The 22,991-nt window shown below is 34.8% G+C and overlaps 4 protein-coding genes across 4 annotated transcripts; 2 read left to right on the top strand and 2 right to left on the bottom strand.

The window, feature by feature from the left end:
- Positions 1-2,167: 2,167 nt before the first annotated feature.
- On the bottom strand, positions 2,168-4,051 carry LOC140883766 (protein ALTERED XYLOGLUCAN 9). The gene has a single exon (XM_073290351.1). It carries the CDS (start codon positions 3,690-3,692, stop codon positions 2,592-2,594), a length of 1,101 nt encoding a protein of 366 aa, XP_073146452.1. The 5' UTR covers positions 3,693-4,051; the 3' UTR covers positions 2,168-2,591.
- Positions 4,052-5,591: 1,540 nt separating this feature from the next.
- Positions 5,592-11,833, top strand: LOC140881447 (autophagy protein 5). The gene is made up of 8 exons (XM_073286773.1): positions 5,592-5,851; positions 6,145-6,269; positions 7,169-7,235; positions 8,467-8,556; positions 9,079-9,166; positions 10,119-10,265; positions 10,660-10,782; positions 11,377-11,833. The coding sequence occupies exons 1-8, from the start codon at positions 5,723-5,725 to the stop codon at positions 11,712-11,714; spliced, it is 1,107 nt and encodes a 368-aa protein (XP_073142874.1). The 5' UTR covers positions 5,592-5,722; the 3' UTR covers positions 11,715-11,833.
- A 611-nt stretch (positions 11,834-12,444) lies between these two features.
- Positions 12,445-13,329, top strand: LOC140877071 (glutathione S-transferase U19-like). The gene is made up of 2 exons (XM_073280560.1): positions 12,445-12,762; positions 12,930-13,329. Exons 1-2 carry the CDS (start codon positions 12,445-12,447, stop codon positions 13,272-13,274), a joined length of 663 nt encoding a protein of 220 aa, XP_073136661.1. The 3' UTR covers positions 13,275-13,329.
- A 3,874-nt stretch (positions 13,330-17,203) lies between these two features.
- On the bottom strand, positions 17,204-18,530 carry LOC140884624 (glutathione S-transferase F12). Its single transcript, XM_073291424.1, has 3 exons — positions 18,345-18,530; positions 18,166-18,214; positions 17,204-17,686 (listed from the first exon to the last, which is right to left on the bottom strand). The coding sequence occupies exons 1-3, from the start codon at positions 18,489-18,491 to the stop codon at positions 17,247-17,249; spliced, it is 636 nt and encodes a 211-aa protein (XP_073147525.1). The 5' UTR covers positions 18,492-18,530; the 3' UTR covers positions 17,204-17,246.
- Between the last annotated feature and the right edge of the window lie 4,461 nt (positions 18,531-22,991).

Genomic DNA, 22,991 nt, shown 5'->3' with positions numbered 1-22,991 from the left:
GGGTTTGGTCTTTATTTGATTATTGGTCATTTGCCTCTAATTTTAAGAGTTACGTTTAGAATTACTTTTGGCGATCCTACATAGCAAGCTAAATAAAAGAAATAGTCTTTTTTTATTATTGTCCTTTCTGGAACCACTAAAAGTTGTTTCACGATGTACATAGCACTGCCACGAATTTGCTATTTTTGTTCGATTGATTTTCTTCTTTATGTTTAAGAGAACAATTTACTAATTTCAAACTCCACAAAATACTCGAGTCTCGATAATGCTCGTGCAGAATCGGCTAACATGAATGCTCTTTATCCAAATCATAGAAATCAAATAAATATGATTGATGTGTTTCAAACAGAGATTGGATTAGTGAATCCCAAAAATTTCTAAAAAGCCATCAACGCACTCACCCTTCACCAATGTAATCCATGGATACTTTTCTGTTCTCCTTCAACACACTAGTCCAAATTTTAGTCGAACCAAGTCGATAATGGTTTGTTCCATGTATCAGCTACACTTGTGCAACTCCATCTCCTTTCATCCTCGCAATCCCTGATACAAGAGGCCTTTCCCCAAATGCAAGCACACGACTTTATGCCGCCATCATCATGAACTTGCACATCAATGTCTTATATGCTGCCATAAAGGTGATATAGCTCAAGTGTAAATAAATATCATGATTATTCATCGGTTAAATTCTTCTGCACCAAATTTTCTTGATGCTAAGTCTTCTTGCATCCAGTGTTCATACCAGTTAAGGAAGTCCTTGATCTCATTTACTTCTTTCATAACCACTTGGAACATGGAAAGCTGATTCCTTTTTCATTACACAGGCAGACATTTAGATCAATGGACATCTAAAAATCTTGCCATTTGCAAGGATTAGTTGAATCCACCCCCTTCATTTTCCGTTATGATATAGAAAATTCAATAAGTTTCATGCAGCCAAGAACTATTTTCTGCCCAAGCTTGTCGGTGTACTTGGGTGCCATTGAATAAAAAGAATGAATAGCAGAAGTGGTTAAAATTGTCAAAGAAGTTACTTCAGGTAGCTCTTTTCACTTGGCTTTTCAAAGCATCAAAATTCACTGCACCACGGTGGCTGCCAAATGAAACCATCAAATTGTCTCATTGTTTCTTGCATAAAGAGGAAACCAGATGAAGTTCCTAACAGTGGATTTGGCAGTATGCATTTCGTGCTCTAATGAGTAATGATGATTCATCAACAATCCTTTGAATGGTTATCAACGTTCACAAGCATTCCACCACACCAATTAAATCCACTTATTTGCATATATATAAAGAGACACTTTTCTTTCAACAGGTGGCTCCATTCTTCAACTTCAAAAAGGTCATATCACACCATTCATACGTTAAAACCTCTTCTTCCACGTTTCCTATGAAGTGATAGGACATCAATCTAGGTGCATCAAATCTCATTCGACGCAAGCTGATCAGGTCACTGGGGAATTCTTAGCCGCCCCATGGGTAGTGCCCGATCTGGCAGATCCAATGGCCCGGGCCATTTTGCACATCACATCATTGTGATGTGTCATGGCCCGGGGCCGTTGGATTGCCCTCCGGGCACTACCCCGGAGGGCGGCATAGAATTTCCCCAGGTCACTTGCAAAGTGAATCTGTTCCACTCAAATCAGGAAGATATCGAAATCGCCATTATGGTTATTAAAAATTGACTTAAAACAATGTACAAGCACAAGCATAAAAGACACCACTAAAGGCCTCACTTGCAGAAGCTCGTTCGTGAACTAGCTCGTGACTTCATTTCTGCCTTACCTGTAGCATTCTAGATATTTATAACTTTATCTTAATCCCATTGTTATAACTAACAGCAAGCAGTAAAATTCAGCCATGCATTTATAATACCAACTCTCCCAAGGCCAACAAGGGCATGATATCAAGTTCATCGTAAACCACCATACACAGAATTGATAAATTTAATATTTAGTAACAGATGAATAGGTTCATGAACAATTGGCAGCATTCAACATTCAAACCAAGTCAAGATCAGTTCAATCACGAGGCACAGATAAAATAGCTAAAAGATAAACACATAACGATAATCTCATGAATATGTAACAAAATATTATATACATTTACAACTATAACAAGCTAAGATAATTAATCAAGGATTTATTAAGCAAAATAAACATTCGGTTAAGAACCAACATAAGGAAACAAATAAAAAAACCTTGTCTACGTGTATATCAGATGATGTAAATAGCTAATGCAGGAATGAAAAATCCTGACGATTGTTTCAGGGTTGAAAAGGTGTAGTTAGGATACTAACACAGAATTACATAGATGTTCACACCAAAATTGGATGTGAGGTACTAGCAGTTGCTCTGACTAACAGCAAAAGTTGCTTCTTATCGTGTATCAGTTTTCGTGTGCCAAAGAACCAAAATAAAAAAAACCTCCGTGTCTGCTGCGAGCGACAGCAGAATTTGACTGATGTCGAGTGCCAACTAAGAGAACACTGGAAAGACTGACATATTCAAGACTGAAAACACCAAAGTGTACAACAAATATTTGCAATCCATAAAAATTCCTCTATTGTTCAACAGGGATTCAAGATTCCATTATTGTAGCTTCTGATTAGATTCAATGAGCAATGCATGCAGCATTATTTGAACGGCGGCATCATATACAAGTTGATCATAATGCATTCCGTCAACTGTACATTGAGGCCCACATAATTCACTTAACAATCGAATATCTAGTTTCAAAAGTGGCCCACCAGATTGTCGCAGTAGCTCGCTTTCGATAAGTTTGTTATTATATAAATCACACATTGTATCAGCCATCCTCTCCCTCTTCTCCTCTGTGTTCAACATTGAATTTATCAATGTTGGAATCCCGAGCCAAAAGAAATGCACCAGCTGGGTGGACGGAGCCTGGCTTAGCCCTCCATCCATAGCCTCCAAATCCGATGAAACCGGCATAAGTGCCAAGCAAGAATCCTTGAATTGTGTTAATGAAACACCATAATCTGATGCATTGTTCACATGAAGCATATCCCATAATCCAGCTCCCATCACCATAACATCCGGGTAATTGTTGTTTCCCTTAAAACGAATCATCAATTCAGTCAAATTCCTAACATATGGAGCCCACAAAAAATCCAACTTCAGAGCAATCTCATCCACCACCACTGAATAATCACTGTGCCTCTTGAACAAATCCCCCCTCACTCTCTCCATTCCCTCGGATCCCATCACTAATTCTAACAAAGAAACCACCATTAGCCTCGCCTGAGAATCACCAGCAACCACTACCCAAGACCCATTTAACAAAATAGACGCATCCAATTTCTTCAACCTCTGAAACTGACATTCAGCAACCTTACCAGATTGAATCCACTCCCAAGACCTCTTTTTACAACCAATGCCACTCTCACATTCTTCATCACCACTATACATACCACTATGTAAGAAAAAGAGACACGAATCACTACTCAAAGAAGACTCACCAGTTGGGGCTGAAATTATATCCGCCGGGGAGAGGAAATCGGAGATTGAAGGGAAATAAGGCATCAGATGAACACCGACAGCCAGAGTAATGAAGAGGGCACAGCTAAAAAAAAGCATCTTGTTACGGCTCAAATGCCAACCCGCCATTCCCATAGGCACAAACAACACTACACAGGCCGCCAATAGACCCAACTGGACGGCCCCGAACATTTGTCGCCCTCTGCTTGCTCGATCGACACACTTTCCTGCGCTTCTCTCCAACTTCTGCGAATTGGGATTTGATTGAAATGAGTAAAAGGCCAATTCTTGGTAGTTGGTCTGTATGCCGATGGCGACTGAACAACAAATTTGTTAATTAGCTGCCGTTTAGTGCGTAGTAACGACGCATGAAAGTGTTGTTCTCAATTGGGAAATGGAGAAAAACCAGAAGGGAATTCTCTGGGGGTGTGATCTGCGTCAATACGGCGGCTACGTTAGGGGATTTGATTGCAGTTTGCAGGTGCAGACAACCTTTTCGATCAAAAGATCAGCGGTCATCATCCCAAAGAGATAGCTTAACTTGATTTTAACCAAATGAAATGAAGGATTAAACTTTCCAACCCATTGAAGTTAATATTAACCTTTTTCTTTTCGTTTCTTTTCTTTTTTTTTTTTCCTCCCCTTTTCGGAGTAATAATTCCAATAATAATGACAAATTTGGATGCAATAAATATTTACCCATGGGAGATCTTTTTTTTTTTTCTTTTTTTTTTTTGTTGAGAAATTGGTATATGTTTTCATACCTCTTGTAAATGGATTTTCACATTGAATTAACCACATACTTAAATATATGAAGCTTATTCACAAGAATTAAAAAACAAAAGTGTTTATATAGCTCATTTTGATTTTAGAAAATGTAATTGTTATCCACATTTATTTGTTGATTCGTGTTTAATGCATATTATCAGAACTAATATTTACTCAAAAAAGGAAGAATATAAAAGTGATTATCGAATATTTTAATATTAATTTATATTGCAATTACCTTTTGTTGGATAATGTTTGTGATATAAAAATTATATTATCTCTACTATTTTATAATAGTTGAGAAACTTATAAAAACTATTTTTGAGAACACTAACTTTATTATTTTCTTTTTTTTTCAATTGGTTCATTAACCTCCAACTTTTCATTTCACATCCCACCTTGCAATTTCTTAATTTTTTTTTCCAACCGTCTTGCATTTCTCATCGTCTTATATAATAAATTTTATTTCTCATTTCTAAAATTATTCTCACCTCATTTTATTCTAAGCTAACTTTCTCTATGTATATTATCAATTCAAAATAACTCATCTAAATTACATTCATTTTTATTTTGATATTGATATTTGTATACTATATATAACACACGCATCGCGTGTGCATAATTGCTAGTATACATAATTTGTAAGTAGATGAATACAAAAAAAATATAATTTTATATTAAAAGTATTATTTCTCATTAAGGCCCCGTTTGATATCAAAAGCCCGATCAGAAATCACTTTTTTTTAAAAAAAAGCTTTTTAGTTTATAAAATGTTTAGATGGTCATTTAAGTGCTTTAAAACATTTTTTTTTAAATTTAGAGATTTTTAAAAAAATTAAAAATTAAAGGTTTTTAAAATTTTTTTTTAAAAGGCAAAAACTCCTATGAGACGGTCTCAAGGGTCATTTTTATGAGACGGGTCTCTTGTATGGGTTATCAATTAAAAAGTATTACAATTTATGCCAAAAGTATTACTTATTATTGTAAATATGGGTAGGATTAACCCGTCTCACGAACGAGACCGTCTCACAGAAGTGTTACTCTTTTTAAAAAAAAGTTTATGAAATCCAAACGGACTCTAAATTTGATTAACCAGCCTAAAAAAAACGTATCTACAAAACAAAAATCCCGTTAAGATATATAGAATTGGTGACTATGATAAAATCAGATAATAGTATATGTATTTTTTACATACAAGTATCTTTAGAGAAAAAAATTTTATGCTTCAATGAATTTTTTAATTTTATTTTTAAATTTACAATATCCCATAAATTTTATTTAAGAAAAAATATATTTTGACAAAGTAAAAGTGTTTAAACAATTCAATTCTCCCCAAAAAAATAAAGGAAAATATTTTAGCGGTCTCACGGCTTCGGAATCGGAGTGGAGACTGCACGGAAGCGCCGGTGGAGTAATAACTCAAGCCAGAAGCTTTGTTCGTTGATCTAGAACTGATGACAATAGACGATTACAAGGCGGCGGGAAACGAAGCGCAGCAATATGTTTGGGCAGGCGCGATTCCACTTCAAATTCATCTCCACGATTCTGAAGTCACCACTCTTCCACCTCCGTCCCCCGCTTTGGTACCTTGTCCTATTTATGTTTTGACGATCAGTATTATATGTGATTGCAAACTGGTGGTTGGCGAAATGTCATGGAGAATGAAGCTGTGTTTACTTTAATGTATTTACCAGATGGGTTTGGGATTTATGGCTTGCTTTTGTTACTAAATGACTATCTGTCTGCTGGGTTTTCATTTTGTGTTTATTCTGTTGGGTTAAATGACAGATATTACTTAACAGCTTAAAATTCGATTTTGATGGGCTTTTGTCCTTCTTACTATCATTACTTTTTCGTGTTATGGATTTTGTTGCAGATATTGGCCTCTCGGTTGGGGTACTTGCCTCTGTTAGTTCCGCAGATTAAGCCTTTCTTTAGCAGTTCCCTTCCTCCTGGAGTTGACACTGTGTGGTTCGATTACAAAGGTTTACCGCTCAAATGGTGTGTATTTGCATGCTCATTACTTGATCTATAGGTGCAAATGAATCCCATCCAGATGCTGCCATTATGAAAGAAAGGATTATAATTATAAGAAAGGGAATAAAAATCCATCAAGGATTAAAGTGGTGGTTTATTTTTCAACATTCAATCGCTTTTCGAGCCAGAAAAAAATATTGTTTTGGACAATAAATTTTGAAGATATCGACATGATATTACGCCAGCGGTTTTCTTCATGGTACCGCTGCCTAGATGTTCTCCACTTGGTGGTGGAGGTCAAAGGCGGTGTCTTTAGCTGATACGTAATTATAGAATTTGTAGTTCCTTTAGTTCATGCTTCTTTTTTACACAATTCTAATCAGTGAGGTTTATATAATCTCTTATCAGTGTATTTTGTGGCCGTTGAAATCTGAAGGCACAAGCAGATGATGCACACGAGCGTGTAAAATTATGAAACTTAAATGCTCTAAAATTGTACCATCTCATAGCATTGAAAATGGACTTTGCAAATTAATGAACAATTATAAAAGGTGTATTTTTTGGTGTATAATCAAATATAAATGAATTATTATTTTGGATTAACTATTGTTGCATTTAAGGACAGTTAAAGCATGCTTCGTGCCATTGTTGCACGCTGAAGCTTGTGCTTGACTGAATCTTGTTTGTGCCTGGGCACATTGTTTTAAGCCTCAAGGGGCAAAGGTTTTAATGACTATGGTGCATTGTAATGATACGGAGCTACTGTATTCTAATTTTGTTTTTGCGGGGTTTCTATGTCGTTGTAGCTTCTTGTTTAAGAAAATTTGCATGTTTATTGTTCCATAAAATTAGCCCTTTTTTTTTTTTTTTTTTTTTTTTTTTTAAAAAAAAATTCTGATTGGTATTATTGTTACCCATTCCAGGTATATACCTACAGGGGTACTTTTTGATCTTCTTTGTGCAGAACCGGAGAGACCTTGGAATATAACTGTATGAAATTAATTCTGGCTTATGGTGGATTCTTTGCTAAACTGTGAAGTACTTAATCTTTATGTGAATTTTTTTGTGTGTCGCCAACCAAAAAAACTTTTTGTTGAACTCAGCGGAGACATGTTGGCTGTTGCTACTTTTGAAATTATAAGATGTTGGGATGCTTTTTAACTGGCATCGTTATACCAGTTCAAAAGTAAAATGTTCATTCCATCACCTTTGAATTATCTGACTGTAAAGTGGGTTTTAACTGTAGTATACAAATGGCTTTACTCGAGGTGTGAAATGTGTAAGCATGTAATAGTTGATTGATAAGTTTGCATCTGGCATTTGTTAACTCCTTGGCTCATTTTGAAGTACCTTAATAGGATGAGGCAACATATTTACAATGCAAATCCACCATAGGGTGGTAACTGTCACTTGAATTAACCACTGTCACTCTTACAGTCTTACTATTTAAGGCTTCAAGTGCAATAAATTTGTACAATGTGATGTATAAAGGACATCCTAGGTGTATTCCCTTAAGCTAAAAGCTTCTTGCTAGGTATTCTTTGAATTCGACATTCCATTCAGGTATTGATGAGGATCCTGGTAGATCAAGTGCTTGGTTGAAAATGTATCATTTAAACATACAGTTGTGCTTACGTGTTCCTGGGCTTGTAACCTTAACAATTAAAGGATGCCTTGTTGCCTGTTGAGAACATATTCCAACAAAATTAAATTATAGTGAGGTGAACTCCTCAGATTAGTGCCAACGGCAGAGTCTTGGCCTGCATATTTACATCTTAAATGATTAAATTGTGGATCACTCGAGTCAGTCAAAGCAACATACTAGTCCAAGAATTCTAGGCACACTTATTATTTGCTTATGCATTTCTGTTAGGGGCCTGGAAGACCATACCAAACCCAATATCAAATTTGTATATTCTAGAAAGCCCAAGAGGCCCATTTAGAGAATTCACGTGGGAAGGGGTAATTAGAAGGAGATGGAGGAAGAGAATCGGTTGTTCTGTTCATTGTCGTTAGTTGTTTGTGGTTGTACTAGCTCTACCAGGGGATTATGGAGATATCTCCGGGAATTTACTATCAGTTCTATTTTTATATATTTCATCTTGTTTGATCGATCTGTACTTATAATACTTCAGTCTGTTGCTTTCCCTGCTACTTGAATCAAAAGAACCAGCTAACAATTTCCCACTTTCACTGAGCGTGCTGTTGTATCTGCCTGCAGGTGCATTTTAGAGGATATCCTGGGAATTTGTTGATCCCTTGTGAAGGTGAAGAGAGTGTAAAGTGGAGCTTTATAAATGCACTGAAAGAGGTTAAAGAAATCATTTTTGTTCTGTTTTATTTTTACTTCCATTGGTGGTCTCAAAGTTGAGTAGCTTTTTTTTCTTTTAATTGCTGTTAAGGCACACTTGCACTCAGCCACTCACAGAAGATAAGAAACCCGCTTCGCTGAGAAATAATCCTTTCATAGGCAAACCTTGAAACTGAAATTCGGATTTTGGGTGTGGGTGGGGAGGAAGATCAGAGTCCAACCTTACTGATTAAAGTTTCTGGTGTGTGCACCCGTTAGCAATAGAGAGGAAGATATTCACCCTCAAACAATTAGAAGGACATGATTGCATCTCGTGTTTCACGTTTTTCCTTTGTTAAGATGCTGGTCTCTCTCACCTTGGGCTTGCCTTCTTGTATAAACTCCTTTTCTATCATCCTTTATTATACTAATTCAAGAACTAACTTTACATTTTTTATTTGGTTGAATTGTAAGAGATGAAATGCTTACCTCAAGCAGTTCAGCCACCTGTCTGACTTATTAATTGCATAAGCTTCTCCACAGGCTGCATATATTATCAATGGCAACTGCAAGAATATTATGAATATGTCTCAATCTGATCAGGCAGAACTTTGGCTGTCTGTATTAAATGGTATGAAATTTTCTTAGATTATGTGCTCGTTTTAAATGATAGGCTTTTTTCTTCTTCTTTTTTTTTTTTTTTGGAAAAGGAAATGATAGGCTTTTATACACCTTTTGGCTGTATATTTTCTGTCTTTTTTCTTTTTTGTTCTATGAATTGCTATTTGAAATGATTATAAAGAAATCAAGCACCATGACTACTAATTGATATTTGTTCTTTCCATTATTAGAAGTTCCTTGTGAGAGCGAAGCCTATTTGGGGTCTCCTGCTTTAGCCATGGCCTAAACCCACCACGAGAGTTGCCATATTCCCTAAAGTACCCAATTCGATTCAGTAAGAATCACGGTATTGGGATGAAAATATGGCAGATTTATGCTTGTTGTGGGCTTGTGGCTGAAATAGGAGATCTCATATGGGCTTGGGTCTCGCCTTCCTTTTTTGAGACTATTTTGCTACCTTATTTTTCATGTTTCCATTGAGTAAGTCAAAATGCAAGGTGGCATGTTTGTCAATGTAAGTTGCGTCATTTATTTTCTGTTGGACGGTGTAAAGATGCACTCTAAAATAAATGACGCAACTTACATTGACAAACATGCCACCTTGCATTTTGACGGTGTAAAGATGCACTCTTTTAACAACTCAGGTGTATAAATGTTATCAGAAAAATTTTTTTGCCTCGTATTTTTTTGTAGATAGTAATCGGAATTGCTAGTTGTTTAAAAAAATATAAGGATTTTGTAAGTGTGAGAAACATGATTTCATCGTGCATGTCACTGTGTTCTTGAGTTTGCGGTTACTGGTCCTATCTTTCCTGGTTTATGCACTAACATTGTGCGTACGTTCCTTGTTGTATTACAATAACACATGAAATTTGATCGATAAGCTTTCTGATATTTTTATGTTCGCCCTTAGTTTTCAAACCATGGATAAAAGTGTAAATTTAAATAATGTTATTCATCAGGCCAGATGGAAGTTTACCGCGGTGTTTCGTCCAAACTTAAACTTGATCACGTAGCTGGAGATGACTTTTCTTTCAAATTGAGTTCTTCCGGTTCAAAAGCTTTTCAAGGCATTAATGACTCTAATGCTATTGCACCAACCAGGGCAGGTTAGACGTTCAGTAGTTATAATTCTGTCATGTACAGATAGATATTCATTTCATAAATCTCTGTAGATATTTTGTGTCAAATGGCTCGTATCTTGGTGGATGTTTTTCCTTTGTTTTTTTTGGGTGTTCTTCCTGCTCTTTCAGTTCACTTAATCTTGATGGATGTCTTTTTCCCCAAATCTTGGTTTTACAATTAAAAGATTACTTGATCGGCATTTAGAAGTGCAAGCAGTGGTGACATTGCCAATGCCAGTTTTAGTTTTAGTTTCCTTAGACCCTTGGATTGATTTTTTTGCTCCGGAATGGTTACTTCAACATTGTTATCAAGTAGGAAGAATGTTGCATGCATTTATCTTTCTATTTAATCAGTTTTATGTTTGGTTTCTCTCATCAGGTAGAATTCCAGTTCGTTTGTACCTTCGGAGTATTGTTGAAGATATTGATGATTTGGAAGATTCTCCTGTTGTTGATAGCTGGGACAAAATTTCTTACATAAACCATCCTGTGGAGATTTATGGTGAGGATGACGTCGTTCCATTTGTTATATAATTAATTACATCAACCGTGGATCTAACAAAATTTTTGTTACCTATTTATTGTTGCACACGTTATGGAACTTGAGTCTTGCTAGTCTGTGAGCTTTTGCGCCTCAATCAGTGTAGTCCAAAAATAAAAAAGTTGGGGCAACATGTGTTTCTTTTGGGTTGCTAAATTTTAGAATTTCAAATAGAAGAAACTTAGCCACCACCAAGTTTAATACTCAGGGTAAATCATATCCACCTTCTGATGTTTGTCAATACTTGCCGAACCTCTGAATAGGAGAACCACTAATATCATTCTGCCATAAAATTTTAAAAATTGCTTCATTGATATTACTCTCCTGCCGAAATCCCAAATCATATCGCTTATGTTTATGTATTTAGAATGTTCAGCTGGTGGGGTGGGGTAGCAAGATGGGCAGATTACACCGAATATATATCCTTTTACCTGTAGTTGAAATTAGCTGAGCTTCGTGGGACTTTTCCCTTCCAGCATTGTACATTCAAACAAATTATTACATGATCTAGTGGCGCTCCCGTGTAAAAACATTTATACATTCCTCATATTGCAGGAAATTGCTTCACCTTGTATGATGCGGTAAAAGCTCTGTTACCCGAGTTCTTTGCAGAGAAATCCTCAATTGATGCAAATCCACTTGTAGAAGAGGTTGGAGAAGAGCATGGATCAGAAGAAGCAAGTAGCTCAAGAAGTCCTGAAGATACTGCAGAAGTATCAAATGAACGTGCAGGGCGCCTATCTGACAATGCTGAGATCAAGCTTGTCCGGATTCAGGGAATAGAGCCAAAACTGGAAATTCCATTTGTCTGGATAGCAAACAATTTGATAAACCCTGAGCACTACCTTCATATCTGTGTATATGTCAAAATCAGGGAACCGATCAACATATGAATGGAATGGTTTTAAACTCTCTATGTTGTTTATCCATATCTCAGGAAAGGTATATTTCATAGTGTATACCGTGTACAGAATAGTTTACTGTTAAATATGAGTTCGAGTCATTCATTTGATGGTTTCTTCACCCACGGCCGTTCGTTCAAGTGGTAGGTAGTATTCCTTAGAAATAATGTCAGAATTCTATCATAAGAATGCTTTGGCTGAATGTTTGGTTCCATTTCTGATAGTTTCAAAGATGTGTTTTCTGAACATATGTTATTTTAGATCGACTTTCTTGAAAACATCTCCATTTCTTTTTCTTTGTTTCACTTGGGTTCGGCTTCTTTGTTGTTGAATGGAATCTTTTTAGCATATGTTTGACAGAAGATTGGGTCTTTGGCATACAATACCATGAACCAGTTGCATCTTTTTGTTCTTTGCAATGAAGCTTTTTCTAATAGTTGTCGGCACATGTGTCAAACTAAACTTCCCTTGAATGAGACACTGTCAGTGTTCATTCATTGCATTTCTGCATTGTATAGGCATCCACTAAGTGCAAACAAACCAGACAAAAGAGACAGCCGATTGAAAGTTTGTAACCCAGCATCGGTTACTACAAAGCCTGCATTGGATTTTCAAATATGCATGCGCATTACACTCGATCCCCTATATAAACAACACAATCTTGGTACAAGAAACACGTACATGCACAAAATCAAATCAAGCAATAAAAACTTTGATTAAGATGTCAAAAGATGATCTTGTTCTCTTGGATTTCTGGGTTAGCCCATTCTCTTTGAGAGTTAAAATTGCTCTGGAGGAGAAAGGGTTGAGCTATGAAGCCCGAGAGGAGGACATCTTTGGAGGGAAGAGTGATTTGTTGCTGAAATCAAATCCTATTTATGAGAAAGTTCCTGTTCTTCTGCACAATGGTAAACCCATTGTTGAATCATCTAACATCGTGTATTACATCGATGAGGCATGGGCTTCACCGCCGCTGCTCCCGGCTTGTGCCTACGGACGATCCCGAGCTCGGTTCTGGGCTGATTTCATCGACAAAAAGGTCCCATTTACTATGAAGCGGATCGAACATGCATGAGATTTTAATTAACTTTCTATTAAAACAATCATGTCATTGTATATGAGCATTCTTTCATTATTCAATTTTGTGTATTAAAATATTGAAATGTAACACAGAATTAACATTTATTTTATTTATAATATCCATAGGTTTTTGATGCTGGAAGCTCAATTTGGAAGGGCAAAGGAGAAGAATTGGAGGGTGCTAAGAAAGAGTTCATTGACATTTTGAAGAAGCTAGAGGGGGCAATGGGAGGGAAGGACTACTTCGGCGGAGACGAATTCGGGTTCGTAGACGTCGTGCTCCTCGGGCTGACTGCATGGTTCGATGCCTACGAGAAGTATGGTGGATTCAAGATTGAAGATGAGTGTCCGAAGATTGGAACTTGGATCGAGAAATGTAAGAAAAGGGACAGTGTTGCCAAAGTTCTGCCAAATCCTCAACAAGTTTGTGAGTTCGTGGGGATGCTCAGAAAAATGCATGGAATTGAATGAAATTATTTCAAAACTTATTTCAATGGCTAGATTAATAAGGTGTGGCTAGCCACGGTTGATGGCCAATTTCTGGTTTACTTTTTTTTTTTTTTTTTTTGGCATGGTTTGCGAATAAAAGAATATGGTATGCATTTGAGAATAATCATTTTCATCTCGTGTTTGTGTTGTAATTTGAAGAAGAAAAAGGATCGAAACTTAGTTGTTGGGTTATTATTATTATTATTATTATTATTATTATTATTTAATCTTTGTCCAATCAATAAATAATGTTCGACTTGAAAACCGATCTCTTTAGGCTTTTTTCAAAAAAATAATAATAAATTAATACATATATATGTATATAATTTTGTTCAGAATAAATATTTTGACTATATATTGGTTTTAAATAATGAAGCTCCATTTAGCTCCCAAAAGAAGTATTTGATGATTGACAAGATTAATATTAGGGATGTAAATGAGACGAACAGTTCGCGAACAGTTCGGGTTTCGGCTCGTTAAAAGCTCGTTCGAGCTCGTTTAATGAGGCTCGTTAAGACAAATGAACCAAGCTCGAGCTTTACAATATTCGGCTCGTTAGCTCGTGAACATACTCGTTAACAGGCTCGTTAACAAGCTCGTAAGTCATCTTTAGACGAAAAAATAATAGTATTGATATTTAATTTATAAATTTACACTTTACTTATGAAAAATATTGAAAAATCTATAAAAATTAATTTATTAGGATAAAATTACAAATTTTAATAATAATATTATATTTTTTTCAAATATATAATTTAGTTTTTAATTAATTTAATAAATATTTAAATTTATAGTTTAAATATATTAAGCTCGTTTAGGCTCGTTAAATAAGCTAGGGCTCGGCTCGTTTATAAAATAACCGAGCTCGAACATTCAAAAGCTCGGCTCGACTCGTTTACATCCCTAATTAATACCAAGTACTAGTCAGTAGACATTAATTTTTTATTTTTTTTCCCATCAGTTTTATAAATGTAACTAAATGACTTGTTTCAATTTTATTTTATTTTGTTTTGAAAAAAATGACTTTTATAAGTCCAACCAATCAAGTTTGAGTTGCGGCCCAAAAAAAGAGGGTATTGGGCCGAGTCCTCGGCATTGCGGCTTCCTGAAAGGATAATTCAGTTTGATTTTGATCCATCTTTGTAAAAAAATAATTGAGTCAGTTAGGTTATACCAAAAAATAAATAAATAAACTAACGGACCAAATGTTCTCCTCTGATTTTATTATATATTATGATTGATTATATTATTTAATTTGACTCGTGAATCGTGATACATGATAATGAAATATGTATAATTAATACATGAAAGATAAATCAATATATGTGGATAATATAATGATTTATAGTTATAATATTTTGTAAAAATTGAGACCAACATCGGATGAAACAAAAATGTGTAGTCAGTTACAATCTTTATATTTCATACCAAATGTTGTATATCTACATTTTATATAAATTTGAGGAACTTATAATAAAATTTATTCTACTAGTGCTCTCCAAATTTAATATAGTATTAAATTATATTTTAATATATAAATTTTATTTTGAAATTCCGATAAGTGAACATTTTTATTTTTAAGTAATTTTAAGGGTAACTTATTTGTATACTTTCATGATAGAAGGTATAATTTTTAAAATTTAATTTATATCAATTTCATTTTAAATATTGATCTATTGTTAAAATAGTAAAGATGGAGAGAAAAATCTCTATGTTAAAAATTCTCTGGCCCATTTAACTTTTTCATGAGCTCATTCATAAATACCAAATTTAGGAAAACCCAAATAGATAAATGTTGAATCCATTTGTCTTCTAATAGCGTATTGAAGCCCATAAAAGACAGCCTATAAAGATTGGAGTCCAGTTTGGCACCAATAGCATATCCGTACTGCCTTAGTTTATGGCATGGCATTCGACGGGTAATTCGACCCACTTCTTCTGTAGGGTGTAAGATAAAGATTGGTCAAAAATCATGTGGAATATTACCCCACGGTAGCATCGAAGCACCTGCATTGGTCATGACCAAAAGGTTACAACTTTTTTTGTTTTTCGCTCGAACCCGAAATCTCGTCCTAAATTTAAAATTTTGATATTAGATGAATTATAAGTCATCAACTAATCTTGAAGAAAATTTAAATTATTTTTTGCATTAACATAGTTTTAGAAATTATATATATTGTTCTAAGCAATTTTAAACACTGGCTAATTTCTAAAGATGATATGATTTCTTGGGTTTATGGATTTAAATGAGTCTGACTCCTTACATAAATTAAACGTTAAAGATAAAAGAACAATAGATAGTTACACAAGGGTATACCGAATTTTATTTGGTATCTATACGGTATCAATATAGATTTTTTTCGTACCAAAGTTTTGAAATTTTACTATCGATATCGGTATGAATTTTTTTCATACCAATATTTATAATAAGGTATACCGAAAAACCACCCCTAAGCGCTGGCATGTTGATAAGCTAACATTAATAATTGAGTTTTTGATTTTGGAATTAATTTTATAAATTTACACCTACCCACGTGTATGTTTATAAATTTACACCCACCCACATGGCCACATTGGATTTTCAAATATGCATGCATGCACATTACACTCGATCCCCTATATAAACAACACAATCTTGGTACTAGAAACAGGTACGTGCACAAAATCAAATCAAGCAATAAAAAATTTGATTAAGATGTCAAAAGATGATCTTGTTCTCTTTGATCCCAATTGTAAAACTGTAAAAGCCCAAAAAGTTGTTTTCCAAAAAGCTTAAATTAAAACTAAAGACAAGACCAAAAAAATGCGTATGTGCACAATTGATAAAGAAATTCATTATAGGGAAGATCCAACAAATTTTTCCTCTTCACATAGCTCAAAACATTATGGCCATTCCACTGTCGCATACTCAACAAGAGGATCTCCGGATTTGGATGTTCGACTCTAAAGGCAAATACTCGGTTCGGGATGGATGCAAGGCCGCAGAGTTAGGATATCCCAACATCGCAGAACCTTTTATCTCACCATGTCCCTGTGGCTGGAACGTGCCCACTTTGTTGCTCGAGTTGTGACTCCACAGCCCACGCTTTATTCTTTTGTGTCGTGGTCAAGTCATGGTGGAAGGGTACCCGGTTTTGGGTCATTTTGAAGCAGATGTGGCATCTGGAGATCTTTGATATATTCTTATGGATGAAAGACTCATTAAGCAGGCTGGATTTCGAGGTTTTTGTTATGAGATCTTGGGCCACTTGGTGTGAGAGGCTGTGTGTGGTGCATAAATCGAAGGGGTTCTCGGCCGTGTTGAATGTGGATTGGAGTGAAAGTCTTCTAGGTGATTTTCTTTCTGCTCGGGTGGCTCTCAAATTTGGCAATGAGAGCGAGGTTTAATTTGCAAATCTGAGGAGAAGTGGATTGCTCCACCGGTTAATTGTCTACGTATGGATGTTGATGCGGCATACAATGAGAGAACCAACAGCTATGCCTTTGGTGGGGTTATTAGGGACCATGTAGGTTGTCCCGTATTGACTTTTGGTAGGAGATTAGAGAGGCCACAATCTGTCACACTGGCCGAACTTCAGGCAATTTTGGGTGGCTTTCAGATTACCCAGGAATATGGTATTCAGTTTCACCAAATCACATCGGACTCTCTCCTAGCGGTGCAAGCAGTCACTCGATTGAAGGAGGATTTCAGTTATATAGGTGCTATTGCGGCTGACATTCGACAGTTATTGACGTCTCAGCATTCTATGATCACTATTTCACATGTTCGAAGATCGGCTAACATGGTTGCTCATGCGATCGCCTCTTTTGTTATTTCTTCCCTATCCCAATTTGTTTGGGACCCGGGAAATTTTTTTTTTTGGCTGAATGATCTTGTATTGAAAGACTACTCAAAAGAAATTCATTATAAAATGCCAAACAACATATATGTTATTAATTTGGTTTTATTTAATTTCAATTTTGAAGCAGCATCACTTTCTTCCAAGCCGGACGGCCCGAGATGTCGACCCACCAATTGCACACATTTTTCCTATCTTTGATCAAATGCTCGAAACCTTCATTCATCAAGAACCTCGTATTAGGCAAGTGAGTAAGATCGGCCAACGTGAACCGGTCTCCGGCGAGGTACTTGGTTTTCGACAACCTCTCCTCGTAAATGTTCAGCACTTTTCCCAATTTGCCCTCGCGGTCGCGTACCAACTCCGTGTCTGGGGCCCGGCCCATTCGCGGGGCCACGATGACCTCGAGGACCATAGCGTAAATTAATGGGTTGTAGTTGTGGCTTTCCACCTCCATCCATTGCTCCACTAGAGCTCTCTCTTCCAAATTGTTTCCCACAAGACCTGTTATGCCTTGATATTTTGCTGCGTAGTACCTGATTATGGCCCTGGATTCTGACATATGTGCATGAGAAAATTCAGTCAATATTTTTCCAAACAACATATAAATATATTTAAAACCATGCATGCATGATTCAATATATATATATGACTATATATATGTATGCATAAATGAATGTGAAAGCCGCATTTTTTGTCCTCTAAGTTTGTTCGTTTTGCAATTTTGATCATCTATATTATGGAATTTCAGTTTTAGTCCTTCAATATTTTTTTTTGGCAAATATTCTAGTATTTTTATGTTTGGAGTGCTGGTCGTGACACTATATACATCAACGTCACATCAGTACAGCATTAGTTCCACGATGTCTGATCATTAAAAATACCAAAATTGTCAAAAAAAAAAAACACACAAAAATAATGTACTAAAACTGAAATTTTATAACACGCGATGATCAAAATTACAAATAAACAAATATAAAAGGGATTGAAAAAAAAAATTCCCTGAATGAATATGGCTCCATTGTGTTGATTACCGAAAAGTTTGAAATCGCCATCCTCTATAGCAGGGACTTGTCCAAAGGGCTGTCGAAAAGCAAGAAATATTACTCAAGATATATATTTAATTTGTCCCCTAGGTAATATTTTATCTAGAATATATCTTCAATATTATTCATCAATAAGCAAGTATATATATATAGTTTTAAAAAGAAACCTGTCTGAGTAGAAATTCAGGTCTTTTCTGCTCTCCGGATGGGAGATCAATGGGTACGAGCTCGAACTTGAGCCCTAACTCGAAAAGGCAGGCTAAGACCCTCTGTGGGCAAGCTGCATCGGCCGGACCATATACTTTAACCACCATTTCTCTCAATGTAAAAACAAAACTATGTATTGTGTTAAAAGATATAATAAATGGCTTCCTCGACAAATAAATCCTTTAGCTTATATAGTGGCCAAAAAACTTAATAATCTTCATTATAAGCTTTGGGCTTATTTGTGTTGCTCGAAATTGCATTGAATTAGGTGAATTAAAGCAACATGATCCATCTACCTTGATAGTGCTTTATTCCTAGGTGGTTGCCACGCGATAACATCCGGTAGTTGGCAACTTCCAGACATTATTTGTACTTGTCAAAACACAGACCGACACCAAAGGCAGTTTCGTATATTTTAAGAGACTCGTAGTGGTTGTAGCTCGGGACTACACGCCATGGACCGGGTCCAGTTCAGGTTGGTATTTTATCAACCCTTAATTAACTGACCTGCCCATGACTGGTTTCGGCCCAGGTTCGGGCCCGATTAAATCGAATTAACCAACCGAATCACTATTTGGTTTTAGTTTTCAAAATTTTCATTTAAATTGGTAGAGTTTTTTAGGGGTACTGTCAATTCGGGTGGGTCGGATCGGGTTGAAAAAAAAAATATTTAAAAAGTCCTCAACCCGAACTCGACCCGAACCCGAACCAACCCGAAAAATGTTCAACCCGAACACGAACCCGTATAACTCGAACCAACCCGCTCAACCCGAACAACCCGATTTTTTATTATTATCTTTTATTTTTTTTGCAAAATAATTAAATAAAAATTCAAAACACAAAATAATAATAATATTATTATATTTAATTATATGATAACAAAATCTAAGCTTATATATAATTTAAATTTGAAAGTTTAGTTGTAAAAAATTTAAAGTTTATTTACTACAAAAAATAAAAATATTATTTTAAAAAATCAAAATTGTACAAAATAAACATTAAATCAAAAAAATATATTATATCAATATAAAATAAATATTTTTCAAATAACCAACATATGAAATTGTAACAAATCTTTCTTAATTATATATATAAAAAAGAAATAATAAAAATATTCGGGTCAACTCGGGTTAACCCGAACCCAACCCGACCCAACGCGAACCCGAATAATTTTTTCGGGTTGGCTTTTGGGTCAACCCGATTCAACCCGAACCCAAAAACCTCCAACCCGAACCTGATATTTTTCGGGTTGAATCGTATCGGGTTGACGGGTTGGGTTGATTTTTGACACCCCTAAGTTTCTGTTTTATTTTAAAAACAGAAGTACTCGATTATTTAAAATAATTTTATTTTTGCTATAGATTTTAACGTTATTAACTAATATTATTTTGGATCCCAAATAATATTATTTTTGATATAGATTTTAACGTTATTAACTAATATTATTTTATATAGATTTTTTATAAGTTTTTCTCATAAATTTCTTTTGAAAGGTTAATTCAGTTTGACTTTGATCCATCTTTGTAAAAAATAATCGAGTCGATTAGGTTATACCAATAAATAAAGAGTCAATTATAAATAAATTCTCAAACCCAAACCTTTCTTGGTCCAACTCCCCACCCTTTAGATTCTTTGTATTTACTCCCTAGGACCACAAACTTGATGTTTAATTCTTGTACTCAATATGTGTTAATTTGTGCTCAAATCTTGAGGTTCTATACTTATAGTTATAAGGAATTTAATACTTAAATCTTAGGATTTTATGCTTATTCATGGTACAAAAAATTATCCTAAAAAATGATATCAGAATCTTAGGTTAATTATTCAGACATTATAGTATTCGTTAAATCTTATTTTCTTTGTTGAGGAGAAGATTTTCAACAAAACATGAATTCAAACGAAAGTTTGAACAAGATGAATTTCATATATGAAATTCTATGAACAAACGAATCTAGCTAAAATAAGTTCTTTACAACATGTTTTAAGTAACGGAGCTCTGAAAGATTAAGAAATATGATTTCTAACTCCCAATTTCTAGAAATTATCCCAGACTTTTTTGAGCTCTCCGGAGATCTTAGAGAAATTCAAAAAATGATACAATATTACAGCAGTCAATTGTATGAAATACCTCGACAAATCGAAGAAATTCTTAAAAGACAAGAAGAGATTCTTGAAACTTTAAAGGATCTCCAAACAAAAATCCTAAATTTACAGCAAAAAAAGCTTCTCAAAGTTGAAGTTAATCAAGAATTATCTTCGGTCAACAATGTCGCAGGATAGAGTAAATGTGCTAGCTATGTTGTCAATTGAGAAAGAAATGATCCGATAATTGGATTATACAGATTTGATAAATATTTTCACTATAAACCGTAGAGGATAGTATTTATATATTTTTCAAATATTTTTTTTGATTTTTCGTTGACGTAATATATTGTTTATGGTATATTTATATATTTTTTAATGTATATGTCATTCGCGAATTAAATTTTACAGTTATTTGCCGTAACAAGAGGGCCCACTTTTCATATACCGCCTCAGGCCTATTGATCACAGATACGGCTCTGTGTATATGAACATTCTTTAATTATTCCATTTTGTGTTTTAAAATGTTGAAATGTAACACAGAATTAACATTTTTTTTATTTATAATATCCATAGGTTTTTTATGGTGGGAGCTCAATATGGAAAAGCAACGGAGAAGAACTTGGGGGTGCTAAGAAAAAGTTCATTCACATTTTGAAGAATCTAAATGGAGCAATGCGGGAAAGGACTATTTCGGCAGAGATGAATACGGGTTCGTAGGCGTCGTGCTCCTCATGCTGACTACATGGATTGATCCCTATCATGAGAACTATGGTGAATTCAAGATAATCAGGGTCGTTTCCTGAATATTAATTAGAGGTCCTAGGCATTTATTCAAGGAATAGTGCTTATATAATTTTTATAATTAAATATTGATACAAAACGTAGTCCCGGGGACAAATTTATCACTCACTGAGAAGTGAAAAACTGTGACTAGATCGTCCTGAAAACGGATGCGACGGGAAGAAGTGGCATTTGAAAGTGTTGCTGACTTAACATTTAGGTTTCGGCATAAGAAAGTTTGCACTGTATTTTCGCACTTAGGCGCACATCGTGCCATTGGTAATTATTCTACCACGGTGCCACAAATTCGCAAGTTGTACTTTATAATCTAAAAATCAAAATTTTTAAATTTTTATAACCAAAAATAATTACATAAATAATTGAATCGAAATATAAAAAATACAACTAAAACTAAAAAAAACTCAATGAATATTCAAATATCGTGAGTCATAGATGAATTAATGCATAATACAAATAGAATAAGAATCTACAAACTAAGAAAACATAAATAATATATATTTGTCACAACAAATCCGACAAAAAATATATATTATAATTTAAATAGTAACATAAACAAAAAATAATTATAATCTAATTAAGTAAAAATCATTATCATTGTCGAATAAGCAAATTAAAATATTTTAGTATATTGATATCAACAATTAAATCAATTAAAAAAATCAACCGTAGTACAAAAATAGACAAAAATAAATCCCATTTAATAAATAGATGAAAGATGATTGACCTAATTTGAATAACCTAACTCATATGAGTTGATCAATTTAATGAAAAATACTTTTTTGTTTAAATAGGAAAAAATATTTTTTTTACTAAAGAAATGATGCTCACATAATATTTTAAATATAAAAAATAATACTTAAAAAAAATTAAAAAAAAATTGAGGCCCCTCACCCGCCTCCCCTTGGAGCCGGCAATGTCAAGATTGAAGATGAGTGTCGGAAGATTGGACCTTGGATCGAGAAATGTAAGAAAAGGGACAGTGTTGTCAAAGTTCAGTCAAATAATCCGCAACAAAGTTTGTGAGTTCGTGGGGATGCTCAGAAAGATGCATGGAATTGAATGAAATTATTTCAAAACTTATTTCAATGGCTAGCTTAATAAGGTGTGGCTAGCCATGACCAATTCTCGACACGGGTGGATCTAGAATCTTGATTATGGGGCCGTTTACAAGCTAGCATATCCGTACTGCCTCGGTTTATGGCATGTCATTGGACGGCTCGGTCGATGATGGGCCCTGAAGCCAGATCGAACTGTCCGAATTATCATTGCAGATCAAATCATCGTTCATACCCCATTCGGGCACTATCCGAATGGGGTAGCATCGACCGATCTCATTGGACATGATCAAAAGTTTACAGTTTTTTTTTTTTTTATCTCAGACCAAAATTTGTCTCAAATTTAAAATTTTGATATTCAATGAATTATAAGTAATCAACTAAACTTGAGGAAATTTAAATTATACTTTGCATTAATACATGATCATCGTTTTAGAAATTATTTATGTTGTTTTAAGCAATCTCAAACACTACCTATGTTTTGAAGATGATATGATTCTTTGGGTTTTGGAGTAAATAAGTCTGAGTCCTTACATAAATTAAACGTTAATTAAAAGACGAAAGAACCTTAGATAGGTACACAAAGACAATTCTATACAAGAACATACAGATGAATTTTTTTAAATTCTTCTTACCATTCTTAAAAAAACATTCATCTAATTCTCA

This window comes from Henckelia pumila, chromosome 2, assembly GCF_033568475.1.
Source record: "Henckelia pumila isolate YLH828 chromosome 2, ASM3356847v2, whole genome shotgun sequence".
Lineage (NCBI taxonomy): Eukaryota > Viridiplantae > Streptophyta > Magnoliopsida > Lamiales > Gesneriaceae > Henckelia > Henckelia pumila.
Note: the sequence above shows the minus strand (reverse complement) of the source record. Positions and strands in the feature narration are given on the sequence as shown.

Excerpts from the sequence above, each read along its gene's own strand:
- LOC140883766 (XM_073290351.1), bottom strand. The coding sequence starts at position 3,692 with ATGTTCGGGGCCGTCCAGTTGGGTCTATTGGCGGCCTGTGTAGTGTTG.
- LOC140881447 (XM_073286773.1), top strand. The coding sequence starts at position 5,723 with ATGACAATAGACGATTACAAGGCGGCGGGAAACGAAGCGCAGCAATAT. Across the intron at positions 5,852-6,144 it reads CACCTCCGTCCCCCGCTTTG|ATATTGGCCTCTCGGTTGGG; the intron begins GTACCTTGTCCT and ends ATTTTGTTGCAG. Across the intron at positions 6,270-7,168 it reads AAAGGTTTACCGCTCAAATG|GTATATACCTACAGGGGTAC; the intron begins GTGTGTATTTGC and ends TACCCATTCCAG.
- LOC140877071 (XM_073280560.1), top strand. The coding sequence starts at position 12,445 with ATGTCAAAAGATGATCTTGTTCTCTTGGATTTCTGGGTTAGCCCATTC. Across the intron at positions 12,763-12,929 it reads CTGATTTCATCGACAAAAAG|GTTTTTGATGCTGGAAGCTC; the intron begins GTCCCATTTACT and ends TAATATCCATAG.
- LOC140884624 (XM_073291424.1), bottom strand. The coding sequence starts at position 18,491 with ATGGTGGTTAAAGTATATGGTCCGGCCGATGCAGCTTGCCCACAGAGG. Across the intron at positions 18,215-18,344 it reads CTGAATTTCTACTCAGACAG|CCCTTTGGACAAGTCCCTGC; the intron begins GTTTCTTTTTAA and ends GCTTTTCGACAG. Across the intron at positions 17,687-18,165 it reads TGGCGATTTCAAACTTTTCG|AATCCAGGGCCATAATCAGG; the intron begins GTAATCAACACA and ends CACATATGTCAG.